Source organism: Zonotrichia leucophrys, chromosome 4, assembly GCF_028769735.1.
Source record: "Zonotrichia leucophrys gambelii isolate GWCS_2022_RI chromosome 4, RI_Zleu_2.0, whole genome shotgun sequence".
NCBI classification, from domain to species: domain Eukaryota; kingdom Metazoa; phylum Chordata; class Aves; order Passeriformes; family Passerellidae; genus Zonotrichia; species Zonotrichia leucophrys.
The window spans coordinates 858926-875421 of NC_088173.1; the positions used below are offsets into that span (position 1 = coordinate 858926).

The 16496-nt window shown below is 44.2% G+C and overlaps 1 protein-coding gene across 3 annotated transcripts in view; it reads left to right on the top strand.

The window, feature by feature from the left end:
- FGFR3 (fibroblast growth factor receptor 3) overlaps positions 1 to 16496 on the top strand; it is a 54917-nt gene that overhangs the window by 15708 nt on the left and 22713 nt on the right. For all 3 annotated transcript variants that reach the window (XM_064710178.1, XM_064710179.1, XM_064710180.1), the window contains exons 3-5: positions 4809 to 5072; positions 9400 to 9453; positions 15278 to 15447. In XM_064710178.1, coding sequence (XP_064566248.1) covers positions 4809 to 5072; positions 9400 to 9453; positions 15278 to 15447 — 488 coding nt within the window. The remainder of the gene's footprint in view (positions 1 to 4808; positions 5073 to 9399; positions 9454 to 15277; positions 15448 to 16496) is intronic.

Below are 16496 nucleotides of genomic sequence, written 5' to 3' on the forward strand. Positions count from 1 at the left end.
TTATTATTATTATTATTATTATTACAGCTGTTTTAAGATTTTCCAGGAGAACTGCCTCCTCCCAAGCAAACACTTGCAATATAGGAAAGATGAAGTGGCACTTTTGAGTGATCTGGTCTAGGGGGAAGGTGTCCTTGCCTATGGCAGGGATGTTGGAATGAGATAATGTTTAAGATCCCTTCCAACACAAACCATTCTGTGGTTCTATGATTATGGGAAATAATGGAGGCAAACTCTTTTTAGATGTGATTATCTAAAGACATATTTTTATATCACAGTTTAGACTTTTGCAGATACAGATATTTTGTTTTTGCAGTATTTATTTCTGGGTGTGAGCCCCACTGAGCAGGGGAGATAACCCAGCACAAACACTTTGGGAGGTGATACTGCTTCAGCAAAGCATCCTGTGCTGCTGTGATTGCCAGAGCAAGCCCCTTCTTCCCAGGATGGCTGCAGCCTGACACGGGGAAGTGTGGTGCAAGAGGGGTCCTGACCCCACAAGGGGAGAGGAGCTGGGGAAGAGAAAAACCAGAAGGCTTTATGTAATACTTTTTATTTTATAAATAATAGAAAATATGTACACGTACACATTTATATAATATCATGTTTGTATTTGATATATGTACTGTGCCAGGCTGGTGAGGTGCCTTTTGGGGTGACAGGGCCATAGCCAGACAGGAATGTTCCACCTCTGGCACCATCACATCTGTGCAGAAAGGAGGGGAAGCTGTGCCCTGCATAAAGCACTGCCAAATATATATAAATATATAAAAATATATATCAATATAAAATATACATAAAATATTTATGCAGAAAAATATATAGTTTTATACACATATAAATATATTTTTATATATAAAATATATTTTTATAAATATATATAAAAATATATATGTGTGTGTGTGTATGTATATGTATGTATGGCGTGGTTCCTGTGGGGAGGTGACACTGAGGCCACTTGTCACTTTTCTTGGCTGCTTTTTAGATTCAGACAGATCTTAAATGAGCAATGTTTGGTAAGGTAAGTGTTTTATTTCCCTTTTGGGAAGTTTGCTTTTCCCAGTGCAGAAGCCCCAAGGTGAGGTAGGGAAGTGACTCCATCCCAAGAATAGACTCACAGGTATTGTGAAAAACACCTGAATGTTATCCAGTGGGTGAATAATACTCAGTTAACACAGGTAGGACACTTATTTAGAGTAAAGCAGGGCTAAATAGACAGGACACAGTGCTTGTCTGAGTCTGGAGACAGTGTACATGTTCTTTGCCACCATGGCTGTGTTCATCCTCCTAATGCTGGAGGTTTTCATATACCTCCAGCAATTATCCACCGGCTTGCTGGCTGAGGCCATGGGAATGGGGTAACAAACTCAACAGGAGAAAGCTCTGGCATGGCTGTTGCTCTGTGATCCTATAATGTGTCCTGTCACGGTGGATTTGGTGCAATAAAATACATAGAACAAGAAACAATTTCAGATTAACCTGACGAGAGAAATGCGTGGAGCGCCGCTGTCTCTGTACTTGTTAATGTGCCAAATACAGCTTGTCCAGCTTGAAAAGGGAAAAATATGATCTGCTTAGAACTGAGCCTTAATCCTTTCCAGCACTGGGCTGTGGAGCAATGCTGGAGAGCCTCTGGGGGTTGCTGGGGTTCAGGGTGGGGTGAGGAATCTCCTGCTGGTGGTACACAAGGTGTTGTGTGCCTCAAGTGCTCTATGGGGCAGTCCCAGTGTAGCCTGAGCTGTGGTGGATGCTCCCCTGCTGCAGGATGCCCACTGAGGGAAAAGGATGGTGGTGATGGGGAATGCATGTGTCCCACCAGAGCAGTTCCTCAGGACACTCCCCAACACTTTGGTGTTTGAAAAAGTAGGGCTGTGGGAAGTTGTTACAGGGAAAAAAATCAAAGGTGAAGAGGAAGAAATTTTCTGGAGCCAGAACCCAGTGCCCTTGAGGTGACATGGGAGCATGGGGCTCCCTCACCCCTCGCTGTGAGCCTTTGCTGCCCAGCAGCAATCCTCAGCAGCATGTGGAGATAATCCCTGACACCCAGGAGGGCATCAGGCGGCCTCAAGGTTGGCTTGGATTTTTCACCCTCCACCTCTTCCTTGTCCTTTTTGCCTGAATAAAAAATAACTTGGGAGCTGCATGCGTTAAAACCAAAATAAAACATTTCCAGGCTCAGCCAGAAACAAGTATTGATGTCTGAGAGGAGCAGACAGCTGATGGAAATACTGACACACTTAAGTACTTGGAGCTGTGAACCACACAGAAAGTGAATTATTGCTGGGATGAGCCAAGCAGCCAAGGAGATGAAGTATCTTATCCTTATAAGTGAATACATACAAAAGCATTTCAGCGTTGCTGAGCCAACTGCTCCTCATTGTGGAAGGTGTTTCCAGCCAGTTGCTGCCTTTTTGCTCCTCTGAACAGCTTAAAAATGGTCTCTTTCTCTGTAGTGTGTTTGCTACGAGCAGTGATGATGCTGCGAGTGCTGATCTCCATCAGAGGCATCTCTTGGTGGTTCTCAAGTCATTACTGCTTTGGCTAAACTAATAATTAGTGGAGTTTTAGTCATACCTTGGGAGCCCACAACCCAGATTGCCTCTTTCTCAAAGAGCCCTTTAAAGCTGCAAATGTGTTATTCCCTGCTCTACTGGCAAGTGTCAGAGTGGGCTCCTGTAGCCCCTACATGGGTTAACTCCCTGGTAATTTATACTTGTGTGTCATGGTTTAATCCTGTCTGGGAACTCAGCCCCACACTGCAGCTTGCTCACCCCAACTCTGAGGATGGAGGAGAGAATTGGAAGAGTAAAAGTGAGAAAACCACCCATAAGGGTGGTGACAAAGGCAGTCTAATAAGAGAAGCAAGGGCTGTACACAGAAGCAAAGCAGAACAAGGAGTTAGTTCTCCACTTCCCCGGGGCAGCTGTTGAGCCCTCCCCAGGACAGCCAGGCTCCCTCATAGGGTGACTGAGAAAGATAAATGCCACCACCCCAAAAAAATCCCCCTTCCTCCTTCTTCCCCCAGCTTTATTGCTGAGCATGGTGCCATATGGTCTGGAATATCCCTGGGTCAGCTGGGCTCAGCTGTCCTGGCTGCGTCGCCTCCCATTTTTTTGTAGCTGGTGAGTTGGCTTCAGAGGGGGCAACTTCATGTCTCCTTCATGTCTTGGTGTGTCTGGTTGAAAAGGTGTTGGAAACACCAGGCACATGGAGCTGGAGGGTGGGAAGGAGGTGCTGGACTCTGGCCACCCTGTGGGAGATGTGAGCTTTGCCTCCCTGCTTTGAACTCCTGCTGTTTCAAGCATGAAAATGAGACTGTCTCTGCTTTCAGATTTATCTTTGTACTTGAAAGCTATATAAGGAGTGAGAGTAAAAATTGGTTCTCCAAGGTCACAGTTGGCAAAGTGCTTAAAAGCGTTTGAGTGCCCATTTAAATACTTTGTGGAGATCTCTAGTTTGGGTCCTGTTTATTTTTTAAGCCATAAGTATATAAATAAAAGTTTGAAAAACAGTTAACAGAAGTGAGATTAAGACCATTTGTAGTGTTCTCCTTTTAATTCACTGCTACATCTACCCTGAGATTGTTCCCAGTCAGTACAAGTGAACTCACTAGAACCAAACTTTGCATCACAACATCTGCTGGGGAGATTAAAGGTAGAGGTGCCAAAATCAAGTTGTCAGAAACAAGAGGTGCTGCTTCATTCCACAGAAGCTTGCGACCTCAGTCCATCTGCTGAGTCTTACTTTCCTCTTCATTGCAGCATTCCCTGTATACATTTTATAAAAATTCTTTGTTGCTTTGTCATTAACCCAGGTTCATTATGGTTTTTGAAAAAGAGTTATTTCCTTTTAAAAAGCTAACCAGTACAGTTTGGGCTGTGCTTAGTCTGGGCTTGTTCCTGTTCAGTGGGTTTATAATACAAAAGCCAAAATATACAAGGCTTGATCGTCTGGCAAACAGCTTTGGTAGAACTGTGTTTAGTGTGGAGGGCTTGTACAGTTGTGTGGGGTTTGTTTTCCAGTAGATGAGATTAGCAAGAGGTTCCATCAAAGTTAGACCAGTACTCAGTTTTGCAAGTGCAAAGCTGTCCTCGGGACTTTTTAATTTGAAGCCAAGGTTGGTACCAGTGAAAAAAATCCTCATAGTCTAGAAGAAGGAAGAAAAAACTTGAACATTTAAACCAGAATATTTCTTGACCATATTTTCCCCAGAGATATATCCCAGTTGGGAAGAGACCATGGATGAGCACTTAAGTGTAGTAATGAGTGCTGGTCTGATAGCAAGGAGATTCTGCATGGAGCTTCTTTTTTTATTTACTGAGAGTGTATGCTTTCGGGGAAAAATTTTATTAAAAGGGAAAAAACCCCAATGCCCTAAACCTCTGACTGTATGAACACCACAATATTCTGGCCAAACCATAAAATATTTGAGTTGGAATTGCTGCCATGGTATGAGGAAAGGTTCTTAGTAATCCCAGTGAGTGTGGGATTTGCCTCCTGTGAGACAATACCTCCCATGAAATACCACCTTTTCAGGCTCTCAGAATCCTTTCTTTCTACCCTGCAAGGCTATTGACTGCAACAATTTTATATTTTGAATCTTTACATTCACACAAGAATAAAAACGCACATGACAAGAAGAGAAAAGCAATACATTTTTCTCTTATAGCCTGTGGTAGGCAAGGGGAAGGTCTGGGCACCTGGAAGCATCAACAACAGAGCAAATACAAGATGTGTTTCTTTTTTAAACGCTCTATCCCTGACGCCTGTTCTTATTTATTTATCTCCATTTCTTTCTCCCTTTGCAGAATACTTGAGGAGCGAGACCGCCTTTCTGGAAGAGTTGGTGTTTGGAAATGGAGATACCATTGAACTTTCCTGCAACACCCAAGGCTCTTCTGTGTCTGTTTTCTGGTTTAAAGATGGTATTGGAATTGCACCTACCAACAGAACTCATATTGGACAAAAACTGTTGAAGATAATCAATGTGTCATATGATGACTCGGGGCTGTACAGTTGCAAGCCAAGGCATTCCAATGAGGTCCTGGGAAACTTTACAGTCAGAGTTACAGGTATGTGCAGAAATGCAGCTGTTTCAGTGGCTTTCTATTTTTTTTTTTTTTTTATTTTTGCCCTTTCACATGTTCAGCACAACTGGTGGTTTGTGGTGTTTGTCTTTCCTTGGAAGGTCTGTACCTCCGTGGTAGCTCCTGACAGTGATTAGACTGGCAAAACAAACCAATTGAAGAATGTTTGTATGTCCATACCAAATGCTTGATGTTAATGCTGAGAGAGACTTAGAAAGGGTGCTGGTCAGATTAAACCTCAGATCCCCCTTAACACTCAAATAGATGCAATGATACGTGTGGCTTTGAAGTTTTTTGTGAGTGAGTGAACTGTGGCTCACAGGGGTTAAATGATGTGTTCTATGTTATGTGACAAATCAGTGGCAAAGTTGCACGTAAGAGCTGGAAGTTCCTGAAGGCTGTTTCTCTGTTGTAGCTGGTAAATCTCTGCCCTCCATCACAGTCATCACAAATTGCTAGCCTGTTTTAGAGGTAGCTTATCTGTAAAATGTGTATATCTGAAATATGTGCTTCATCAAAGTTACTTACTGGGATTCATACATTGCAAACAAGTGCTGTTAGCAAAGCACATGCTGTCATTTGCTTGGCCATATTTTTTGTGATGAGGATGATAGAACAGAACAGCTACAAGCTGTCCAGGCCTGGATCACTAAACACAGAGTGCCAGAAAAATCTGTTGTTTCCAGATAGCTAACCACCAACACAAAGGTCATTTTCATGATTTCAGGCGGGTGCATTGGTAGGTGGATCACTGTGAGCAGATAGAAACTCTCCTGATCAAAGGTTAAAAGCCTGAATTTTCAGGAGAGTTAGCCCCTTTGAGATCTCAGGTTTTGAAAACTTTGATTTGCCCTTAAACTGTTGGAGCTCTTTCAAGAATCCTTGAATAGTAGGTCCTTTCTCCAAAAGTTGAGTTCCCTCAAAAAGTAAGAGTCTCTCTCTGAAAACCAAACACAGAGATGTTTGTGATTGTGAATCACAACCACTCCATAGAGAGCTTTCTTGTGCAATAGGATTTTGTGTGAGAGAAAACCATCATGAGAATAAAAGCTCGTTTCACCAAGCCTTCAGCAACATCTGCTTTTTATTGAGCATTACTGGAGATTGCTGTGAATGCTTCAAGGTCATATCAATTAAATGGTTAAAGAAGTATTTGGCCCTTGAAAGGCTTTCTTTAACTAGGTACGATTATTGGAGCTATCCAGCAAACTGCAGGTTGTTAGAAATGTTACTCTCTCTTTTTTTCCTAAGTGACATGAAAATGCTTTTGAGTTCAAGGGGCAGCAGAGAGGCAGGAGAGGGCAGCTGGTTACATGCTCGAATGAAACAGCTGCCAGCCCCAAAAGTTTGTAAAGTGAGAAATTGTTTTTAATAGTGGAAGGACTGATAATCCTCTGCTTTTAAAAAGTTTAAGCCCCTGTATTTTTCCTCTTCACTAATAATAGCTAATAACAGCTTAAGAACTAGCGAGTAACCTGAACCTGCTTTCTGACAACATTATGAGTCTTTGATTCTATTAGCCCACTGTCATTACCACCAAAGTGCTGGTAATGTGGGAGCCTCCTTTTTAGCTGTCAGCAGCACTTGTTTTAAACTTTGAAGCTCTGCTTTATGTGGCAATAGTGGCGCCTCTCATATACTCAGATATTTCTTCATAATTAGTATTGATTGCTCAGCGTGGCACTGCAGAGGTGAGATTGGGATCAGAGATTTGTGGTTTGTGTCCCCAGTTCTTAAAGGTAATGCCAGCAATTAGCTCGGGTATCTGGTCAGGTGTTCATGTGGGTATCTGATGTTTGGGGCTGGAGTTGTTCTCTGCATTAAACTGGTTTAAAGCTGTACTAACAGACTGGAATTGCTCTGATCTCTCTTCTTAATTGAGCAAAGCTAGGCTAGGTGTGTTTGGAATAGCTGATCCACATACAAGTTCCATTTGGAGAATGCTTCCATGTCCTAGGGGCATATGAGGATTTTCCTACACAGAGCCTTGAGATTTGAGTCTGCAACAAACTGATTGTGCTGCAGTGACTGACTGTGCACAGGGGGATGTTTGATGCTGGAAGCAGAGCAAGTAGATGCTGGAGCTGGCATTCAGGGGCTGAGAACCAGGCTGATTAATAATAGCAGGATTTGATCTCTTTAAAATTCCTCCCTTGACAGACAAGGGCTTGAGTGTTTTGCTTGTTTACAAAAAGAAACATACTGTCCCCTAAAAACCTGAGCACTTGGAAAGGATTGCGTAGAGGCTGCGTGCCCAAACTGATATCCAGCCTTGTTGGCAGAAGCTCCATTTCTGCAGCCATTTCATGCACAGAACAGCCTTTGGATTTAGTGGCTGAGCAGCACCCCTGTGATGAGCCTGGACTGCAGGCTGGTACCAGCAAACAGAGCTTTCAGAATACCCAAGGCCAAGCATTACAAAACAGGTGACTGAACAAAGTCCCTTTTCATTCATAATTAAAGCCCTTTTGAGCAGTTCTTGCCAAAACTTCAACAACTTCTGCTAAAGATTATTCGTTTAGTAAATGATGAACAAATAGCTTATAATTTTTAGTCACCTTTTAAAAAAGGTGATGTTTTAGTAACTTGAATAGGACAGTAGCTATGAATATGGGATATTTGGTCTCTTAAAATCTAAGCTGCACTTCTCATCTTAAGAACAAGCAAAGTCAAAAACTTCCTTCAACCTTGTGAAAGTGATTTTGTATTAGTTTAAAAATTGATTCTACTCCTCTGGTCATGATGGATTCATTGGAAAGCAGAAGTAAACTATAATCATGTGTTAATATGTGGGTAACCTAATCTGAGAGCAGAGCTGAGAAGGTGCTGATTTCTCCGTCAGTGCTGGTGGGGATTTGGCTCAGTTTCTGCCTGACTTGAGTAAACCTGCTGGATCAGCCAGAACACCTAAACATCCCCTTCACTTTCAGCAAGCCCCGTGGCATTTCCCTAGTTCTGCTGCCAGCAGGACCTCAAGTGTAGGTTTGCAGTTAGAGACGTGCTTGGAGTCGTCCTTGAGGCTTTGCCAAGGAGAAGGTGCAAAGCTCCATGAGCCCCTGCAGACCAAGGCAGGGAGATGTTTCCTGTGTTGCTGCTGTGGATGGTGAAAATGCCTGGAAGGCCATTCCAGATTCTGCAGGGAAGAACTATTTGTTGTTAGCTTTCCTTCTTTTTCCCCTCTTTTATCCCCTCCCCACCTTTTTCTTTCTCCATTTTTACCTCTACTGTGCTGGTCAGAAGATAGTAGAAAACTCAAGTGCATCTTGCAATGAAGGATGTTCTGCCTGGCTTGATCTGAAACAGCTCCTTACATTTCTGGCCACATATTGAACCCTCATAATGTTTCCTGTTTTCTAGTGTTTAAGGCCAAGTTCTCTTACCACTGTCTCAGAACATAAAGGCTGCTGGGTTATTACCATTTTGCCTTTATTTGAAAGAAAAATTCCCGGAGATTATGTAACAACAATGATGCTAAATCTTCCAGATGCTGAACTGTACTAAGCTAAACTGTGTAAACTAAATCAAACACTAAGCTGCTATTTGATAATGGCATTTACATTTACAGTAGTCAGTTGATGGGGGGAAGAGGGACTGAGCCTTCATTGTGGACGGCTTGGAGAAGGTGAAATGTTAGACCACATTAAAAGAAACACTTCAGAATGTTTTGGAGAGATACAGATGGAAAATTCCCACCTGTTTACCTGTATTGAGTTACAGTCTTGAGGTGCCTCTGTGGGAGGAATATAACTGAAGGGAACTGGAATAGCCATCAAAATGTTGATGGAGAGAGGTTTGATTGCAAGAAGGTCAAAAGTTTTGGTCTTAGTGTTTGAACAAGGAGTTAATGAAGGGATGTGTGGCAGGAGGATATTGAGTTAAAACAAAAATGCAGAGAAAGTGAATTAGAAATGCTGACCTGCCGTTTTGAGACATGGTAAAATAAAAAGTCTTCAGAGTGAATGCTAGAGGGAAGGAAAAAAAAAGCAGTCAGAGAGCTTGTTCTGCAAAACAAAATTTTCCGGTTTACAATTCCTTTTGTGTTTTATGAGGCAGAGAACATTTCACAGGGAGAAGTATTTGACATTGGAGCACGTTTTCAGAGCACTGGCAAACTCCTGACACCTCTCTCCCACTGAGACAGCTCCTGTGCAGTTGTGCCTGGCCCAGCAGCACCAGAGGGCTGGGCTGGTGGGGCTGCAGGGAAGGGTGAGCCACCCCTCGGATGTCCCTTGTGTGACACCAGCAGCCTCATCCAGCAGTGTCCCCATGCGCCATCCTCCTTCTGCTGCACTCCTTTCTTGTCTCTTTCCAGATTCGCCTTCGTCAGGTGATGATGAGGATGACGATGATGAGTCAGAAGATACAGGTAATTCATTTTTCTGGGATACAGAGGCCTTTAATTTGCAAAAGCTGTGGCTCCCAAGCAGTGCAGCTCATCTGGGTGTTCACACACAGCAGCTTTGTGTTGAAAAATCAGTGACCTTAGGATGAAACCACGATGAATGAAATTTATCAAAAAATTTAGAAACAGCTGACAGAATGATATTGCTGCTGTGGAATCCTACTGTATTTTGAAGATTTGATGCTGAGAATCTGAATATATGGGTAGTTACAAATTCTCCTTGCATGTAAATCCAGACAAACCCACTTACTATATATATATATAAAATTTGTTTTACTGCACTAATATTACACCAGTTTTATACCATTTCAAACCTTGACTGCTGTACTTTTAACTATTCTGATTCTTGTCCTTACCAGCATCTTGACAGGAGTCAGAGTACAAAACATAGACTAGCCAAGGGCCAAATTTACTGATGCCATAAGTGAGAGCAGCCTCTTTGGCTTTATTGGCTTTTTCTTTGACTCCTGTGAGGAAGAGTGTCCCAGGTCAGTGCTTGGTGCTTTCACAGTGAATCTCTTTCAATCCCAGTGCTGCTTTCTTTAAGTGCAATAGCATTAATCAGGATCATTACAGGCTTCAGAAGTGTTAGTGCTGGGTTTTATTCTGCTCTTTGTACTTCTGCAGAGTGAGCTGCCCATGTGTATGTATTTTTAATAAATAAATGTCTTTGCATTTGAACTTCCAATCAGCTATGTGCATTGGCAGAAGTTCAACATGGCTGGAAAATCTCTCCTGCCTATAACATTGCACATGCAGGACTCTGTCAAACAGATCTGCCACTGCAATGAGTTAATACTGCTGTGTGAGCAGTGTGAGGACATTAATGGTGAGTTACAGTGCCAGTAGACCCATCAGCAGCAATTAGTGGTTTTCTGATAGCTTCTAATTAAGGGCTAAATTCTGCCGGGTGACAGGCACCTTTGCAGAGGTTCTCAGGGCTCCTGGTACCTGCTGAAGAATGGTACAGACATAGGGAAGGTCTGGTTTGGTCAGGATTTTTTCCAGCTGCAGAGCAGCTTCTGATGAGGACAACTGATTGTTCTGTACAGTTTTTTTATGTGGTTTGCAGAGAACTCAATCTCTTAGCAACAGGTATCACAAAACATCAGCTGGCTTATGGTACAGAAAGACGTTTTTCTTCACTGGAAAGGAAAACACACATTTCACCACATGTATTTATAGCCTGTTTTCTGGGTCTTCTTGACTTTGAGGCTGTCTCTGGTTTTAGACCTGAAGGTAATGGCTGGCTTTGCTTAAAAGTCTCATTATAAGAAGTTCTTGTCCTTTAAAAATGGTTGATTAGGTTAATGCATCAGTGCGGTGAAACCTCACGGTGATGTTTTGTGACACAGGTGTGCTTTGTGTTGCTTTCTTTGATGTCAGATCCTCCACTTAACCTCAGAGGTGTCCTGAGCGTGGGAGCTGTGTTGTTAACCCTGGTGCCACCACTGGCAGGACATCCCACCAGGAGCAGGGGCTGAGGGACCATCCCAGGCAGGCACATACGGTGTAGCCAGTGCCATGTTCTGTGAACAGCCCCAAGTCCTCTGTCTCCTGTGGCAAAAATGTGCCCTGCTGATGTCGTGTGTGAGACACAGTTGTGGTCAGTAGTTAGAGGAGGAAAGGCAATAAATGCTTTCATGCAAAAGAAAAATACCACGGACTTATAGGATGGTTAGGGTTGGAAGTGACCTTAAAGGTATCTTGTTAGTATAACTGATAGTGTTTCATATTTAGGGGGAGGCAATCCAGCCTGGACTGGCTCACTGAGTGTTGCCACGCTGCATATCACTGACTAAAATCCTTTTGTCCTGTGATGCTAAGTTACTTTTCTGGCTTGTGTTACTCAAGAGAGCTTCTCATCCTCACATAGTGGAGAGTGCAGAAAGCTGATTCCAATAGCATCATGCATTTGAAGCCAATCTGGGTAATTTTAAGGGTTGGTAATACCAAATTCCGTGTGGAGTGCCCTGCTCTGCTCACTCTCAGCTTCCTCTCTGAAGGGCAGCACAGAAACAGGGCATCCTTTAGGGATGGGCAGCAGAAAAGGAGAAACTTCTGCAGCTTCAGATCAGCTTGTTTGTTGCAGCCTTGTCTCAAGCCGTGATCCACCTTTGCAGAAAGAGGCTTTCTAATACCTCTGTTCTCTACAGCTGTTTTTCCTGGCCCTGAAACAAAAACAAAACTCCCTTTTCACACACTGTGCTTCTGCCCCAGTGCTCCCTACCCCTCTTGTATCTGTTTGTTTGGGGCCCCCGCTGTGCAGCCCCAGCACCTTCAAAGAGCCCCCATAATCTCCAATTAAATCTGGCTCTGTCCTCCGAGGCGTCAGCTGGGGAAATTACACAATTAGGGTTGATTCTGTCTGCCACAGAATTTGGTGGCAGCTCCTAATTGCTAAATGAGTGCTTGGCTGTATTAATTATTCCAAGTATTGCTCTCAGGTTTTTTTTTAATTGGTCATTCCAGTTGGATGGGTGGCCGGTGTCTTTGACGAACAAAACGGACCGTCAGGCTTAGTGTTTGATGATGGGAAAGGGCTGCTGATAATGTTTGGGGGTCCCTTTCTTTTTTCCACACCTGCACATGCAAAACCATTGCTAGTAATTAATTTACAGAGAGCTAGTCTAGAAAATTTTCCTGTCTTTCATCCTTCCTCTTTTCCCGCTCCCAAAACTCTCTGGAGCTTTGCTTGAAAAGAAGAGTTAGCAACATTTTCAGGCCCTTAAAAAGTGGTAATGAAGGGACTCCAAGGGCAGAGCAAAGCAAAAGCAGGGATGTTTTGTTCGCTGCTCCTGCAAGTGAGAACAAAGGCACTGTTTTCAATGTGTAGACGCTTTCTTCCAGTTCCAGTTTGACTTGAGAGCAATGCACTGTTTAAGTCTTGGCACAATAATCCAGGGGTGCCCAGCCCTGGCAAGCCCTGAATCTTACAGAAGAGAACTGAAGCGAGGGAAAGCACTCAGGGAAGAAGTCGTGTCTAATTGCAGCAGGCAGGAGTGAATCCTGCCTTTGCTCCATATGGAGAATATCCCCAGCTGGAAACTTTCCTGGGCTCCATCTTGCTCCTCTCTGATGTCTGATAGCAAAATCCCCTTTGGCTTCAGTGACTACATTTGCAGCCAATGGGTTGATGGGTCTCCTGTAAGACTCAAACTCATCTTTTGAATGAAAAAATGTGATAAAATGTCACCCTGCAGCACATGCAGATGTTTTGTAAAAGGGAAGAGCCCCAAAAAGCAAAAGGAGGAACCTGGTCCTGACCAGGTGACCATGTGATGTAATTACACCTCCATGCCTAGATGATTGTCATCAACACCATAAAATGGGATTTCTTGTGGGCAGATACATTAATCAAACAACAGGACAGGTTATTTGGCTGCCCTCTGTGGCCATGGCAAAGGGGGGCTTTTCCATCCGTGCCTGGCCTTTGCCATACCTCTCCTCTGTAGCCCTGTTAACCTCTTGTAACATCCCCAGAAAATAAAGGTGCATTGCCAAAAGGAGGCATTTGGCCAGAAAATGGCCCAGGTGTCAGAAACCAAGGACCAGCATGGGTTTCTGGAGCCCTCTCCTCTCCAGCTTTCCCAACACCACCCCAAGTGTCCTCTGCATTCACTCCCCTGGTACTGCCTGGGGATTTGCCCAGTCTTTGCTTGGTTTTTGCCCTTCCTTCATGCTATAACAGCGTCATCCTTTTACCATCAAGACCTATTCTTTCTATAGGAGTTGCACCCTCTCTTCTAACATTGCATGGAATATTCCCCATTTTTGTGTAGTTCTGCCATGTGGAATGGTAGATGGCTGCATGACGTCCCGTTTTAGCTCACTTTATCATGCAGTACTTCAGGCGTCCTGGATGTGCTGTGTGTTCACAGCAAAGTTTGTGGCTGGGATTTTCCAGGGCCATGGGAATGGCGGGGATTCCTCCTTTTGCTGTTGTTTGTGCCAGCCATGCTCCTGCAGGATCCTGGCAAGAAAAGGGCCTTAAGCAGTTTCGTTATTTGAAATGTGAGGCGTACGCGGGGTGTGCGAGCGCAGATCCCTCTGATACGTGGGGCTGACTCTGATAGCATCACACCGTTGTGCAAGGCAGGCTGAGGCCACATGCAAACCCTCAGTAGTGGTGGATTTCCCTCCCTGAGATGGTGTTACTGAAGCACCTGTGTCCAGCCATCCCACTGCAGAGCTGGGAAAGCAGATGGGACATGAGGAGTGCCCAGCAGGGCTCTGTCTAGCACATGGAGGGGCATCCTGGATGGAGCTCCTGGCATCCAGTTCCTCATGGACTTTGCAAGGTGGAGGAAACATAGGGAGAGTGTTGGCAGGTGCTGAAAACCAATGGGTGCATGGTTTGCCTTGGCTGAGCAGTATGGCCTTCCCTGCAATATCCTTGGAGCTGGAATGCAGCAGGGAGCCTGCATGGGGGACAGTGGGCACCTACACCAAGGTGGGGTCAATCTCTGACTTACTGGAGTTGTAATGGGGTGGGAATCATGCAGCCAAATGCATCAGAGAGTGCTGGAGAAAGGGAGCAGCTCCCATGCATCTCAAAGGGATGCAACAAGAGGGAAAACTTGGTACACGATTGTCATTAAGCAGGGAATTACAGGGGCTTCAGAGTAGCACTGAGATGGGGCTGTGATGCTGGCTGGTGTTTCTGAGCATTGTCACCACTGCAGGAGAGGCTGCAGCAAGGCTGTCCCAACAGCTTTGGTGGCTGTCATGTTCTCCAGGGCAGTTCTTGGAGGACCAATGCCTTCAGTTTGTCTTGGCCAGAGGCACGTGTGCCTCTGCAGCAGGTGCTCCTTGTCTGTGAGGAGATGCCATTTACACTCCTTGCCCCCTTCTTGCTGTTTGCAGCCCAGACCCTGCCTGCCCCATCTCCCTTTGCCCTTGGTGTGGAGCACAGATCTGGGGGGCTGGATGTGGCCCTGGTGTGGCAGGGGAAACACAGCATGTGCAGCTATGCAGTGTTGCCTTAAGCAGAATTGAAAGCTTGGAAGGCTTTTTTAAAAAAACTTTTTCTTTCTTCCCAGCATAATGAGTTTGCCGCTGCTGCTGCCTTAATTTGGAGTTAATATGTAATGTTTGTAACACAGCCAAGGAACGTAGCTGTACTTGAGGCAGATTATAAAAAGTATCTCATGCTAACACTGGTGTTTTAAAATTTATCCGTGTTCAAAGGTAACATGAATCTTTAAAACTAAAATCACTTGTACTTAAAGAACATAAACACGATAAACCAGTTTGGCACTGGTGCATTTTTTTTCTTTCCTTCCCTTAAGGAGGCTACACTACATTTGTACTCACTGAGGAGGAACATTTTGCAGTGCACTTAGCTCCTACATTTTGTCTGCTCCCTTGCTGGCCCATCAACATTCTTTTACAGTTCTAACATCTTTCTGCTGTTTATGCTTCTTGGCTACCAATGTCCCAAAGGTACATCTGTATCTTTTTACACACTGAGACCAGATTCTCATCCTGATCTGGGATAACTCCACTTGTTGATTTAAAAGGAGCCACTTTAGATTTATACTGGCATTACCAAGACAAGAACCTGGTCATGAACCTTTCATCACAAAACTGAAATGCAAACACCCTCTCTATGTCAATGAGAGTCATTTAGCTGGAAAGCATTTCTGTGTCATTTATCTTAACGGCAGCAGGTAGCAATTTAACTGTCAATCTGCACACGCCAAAGACTCCTCAAATGCATCTGCTCACCAGCTGATATCCTCTGCTGCAGAAAGGGGCCTGTTCAGCTTGGTTTTTCCTTTCTCAGGTGTCCCCTTCTGGACCCGGCCAGATAAGATGGAGAAGAAGCTGCTGGCAGTTCCCGCCGCCAACACCGTTCGCTTCCGATGCCCGGCGGGTGGAAACCCAACCCCTTCCATCTACTGGCTGAAAAATGGCAAGGAGTTCAAAGGGGAGCACAGGATTGGGGGCATTAAGGTAAGGTCTTGGTTTGGATCTCAGTTTTTTTTTTGTTGTTTCTACCAACTAGAAAATTGTATTGCATATGGGTAGTTTTAAGAGCATTGTCCTGAGTGTGTAGAAATGAAGGTGGTCCTTGCACTCTTTAGAATTGCTTGGCACCAAAAGTGTTAAAAAGGGCTGCTGTCCTTTGGGATCAAAGGCTAATTCCCTCTGAGTTTGTCTATAGTGGTCATTCAGGGAGTAGGTAAAAACGGGGCTGGGTTTATGGTTGCATTGTGAACAGGGATGAAAAAGCAGGAGCAGAAACTTCTGTCCTAATTTCTGGAGGTGAGCCCAGTGCTTTGAGATGTGTTGGACCAAGCCATAGCTGCTCCCAGCCCTCAAAGAAAACCTATTCAGTATCCTTTGAAGGTATAGGAAAGACCTCACCAAAGAGCTGGATCATCATGCTGGTAGTCATTAACATTCTTGTGGTATAAATCACTGACCCTTGGTCAAGTGTTGGATTCCCTTGTTGCCAGAGTAATAGCATCTGCTCCTTGGCTGCTTTCTTCTTCCTGCTTCCTTTCTACCATGAGGTGTTCTGGAAAATGCTCTGGCTCATGTTTACAGATAGAGCTCAGGGACGCAAAACTTCACCGCAGTCAAATTATTTAATTAGCCAGAAGTCTCTGTGCTACTTTATATGACGAATTATGGCAGGATTTTGAAAGGAAAATCAGCTTTTCTCACATTTTGGTGCTGTTGTTATTACTTTGTCCCCTTGAGGTCACAGTCCAACTCTTTTTTTCTGGTTTTATTTGGGGACAATAAAACTGCTGTAGCTCATTATAGCAAAATCATCATAGCAGGAGGGACTCTTGAGCAGCAACTTTTGCGTGCTCTCTCCCAGCCCTGACATATCCCTGGACTCTGCTACTAAGGAGAGAAGGTGCCTTGTAGGAAGGCACCTTCATCAGAACTTGGAATAGCTGTGTGCTGATGCCTGCCACATCCGTAGTGTTTTGAAAGGGGACTGGGCATGCAAAGTGTGCCATGCTCCAGAAACCAGAGAAGGATTCAAA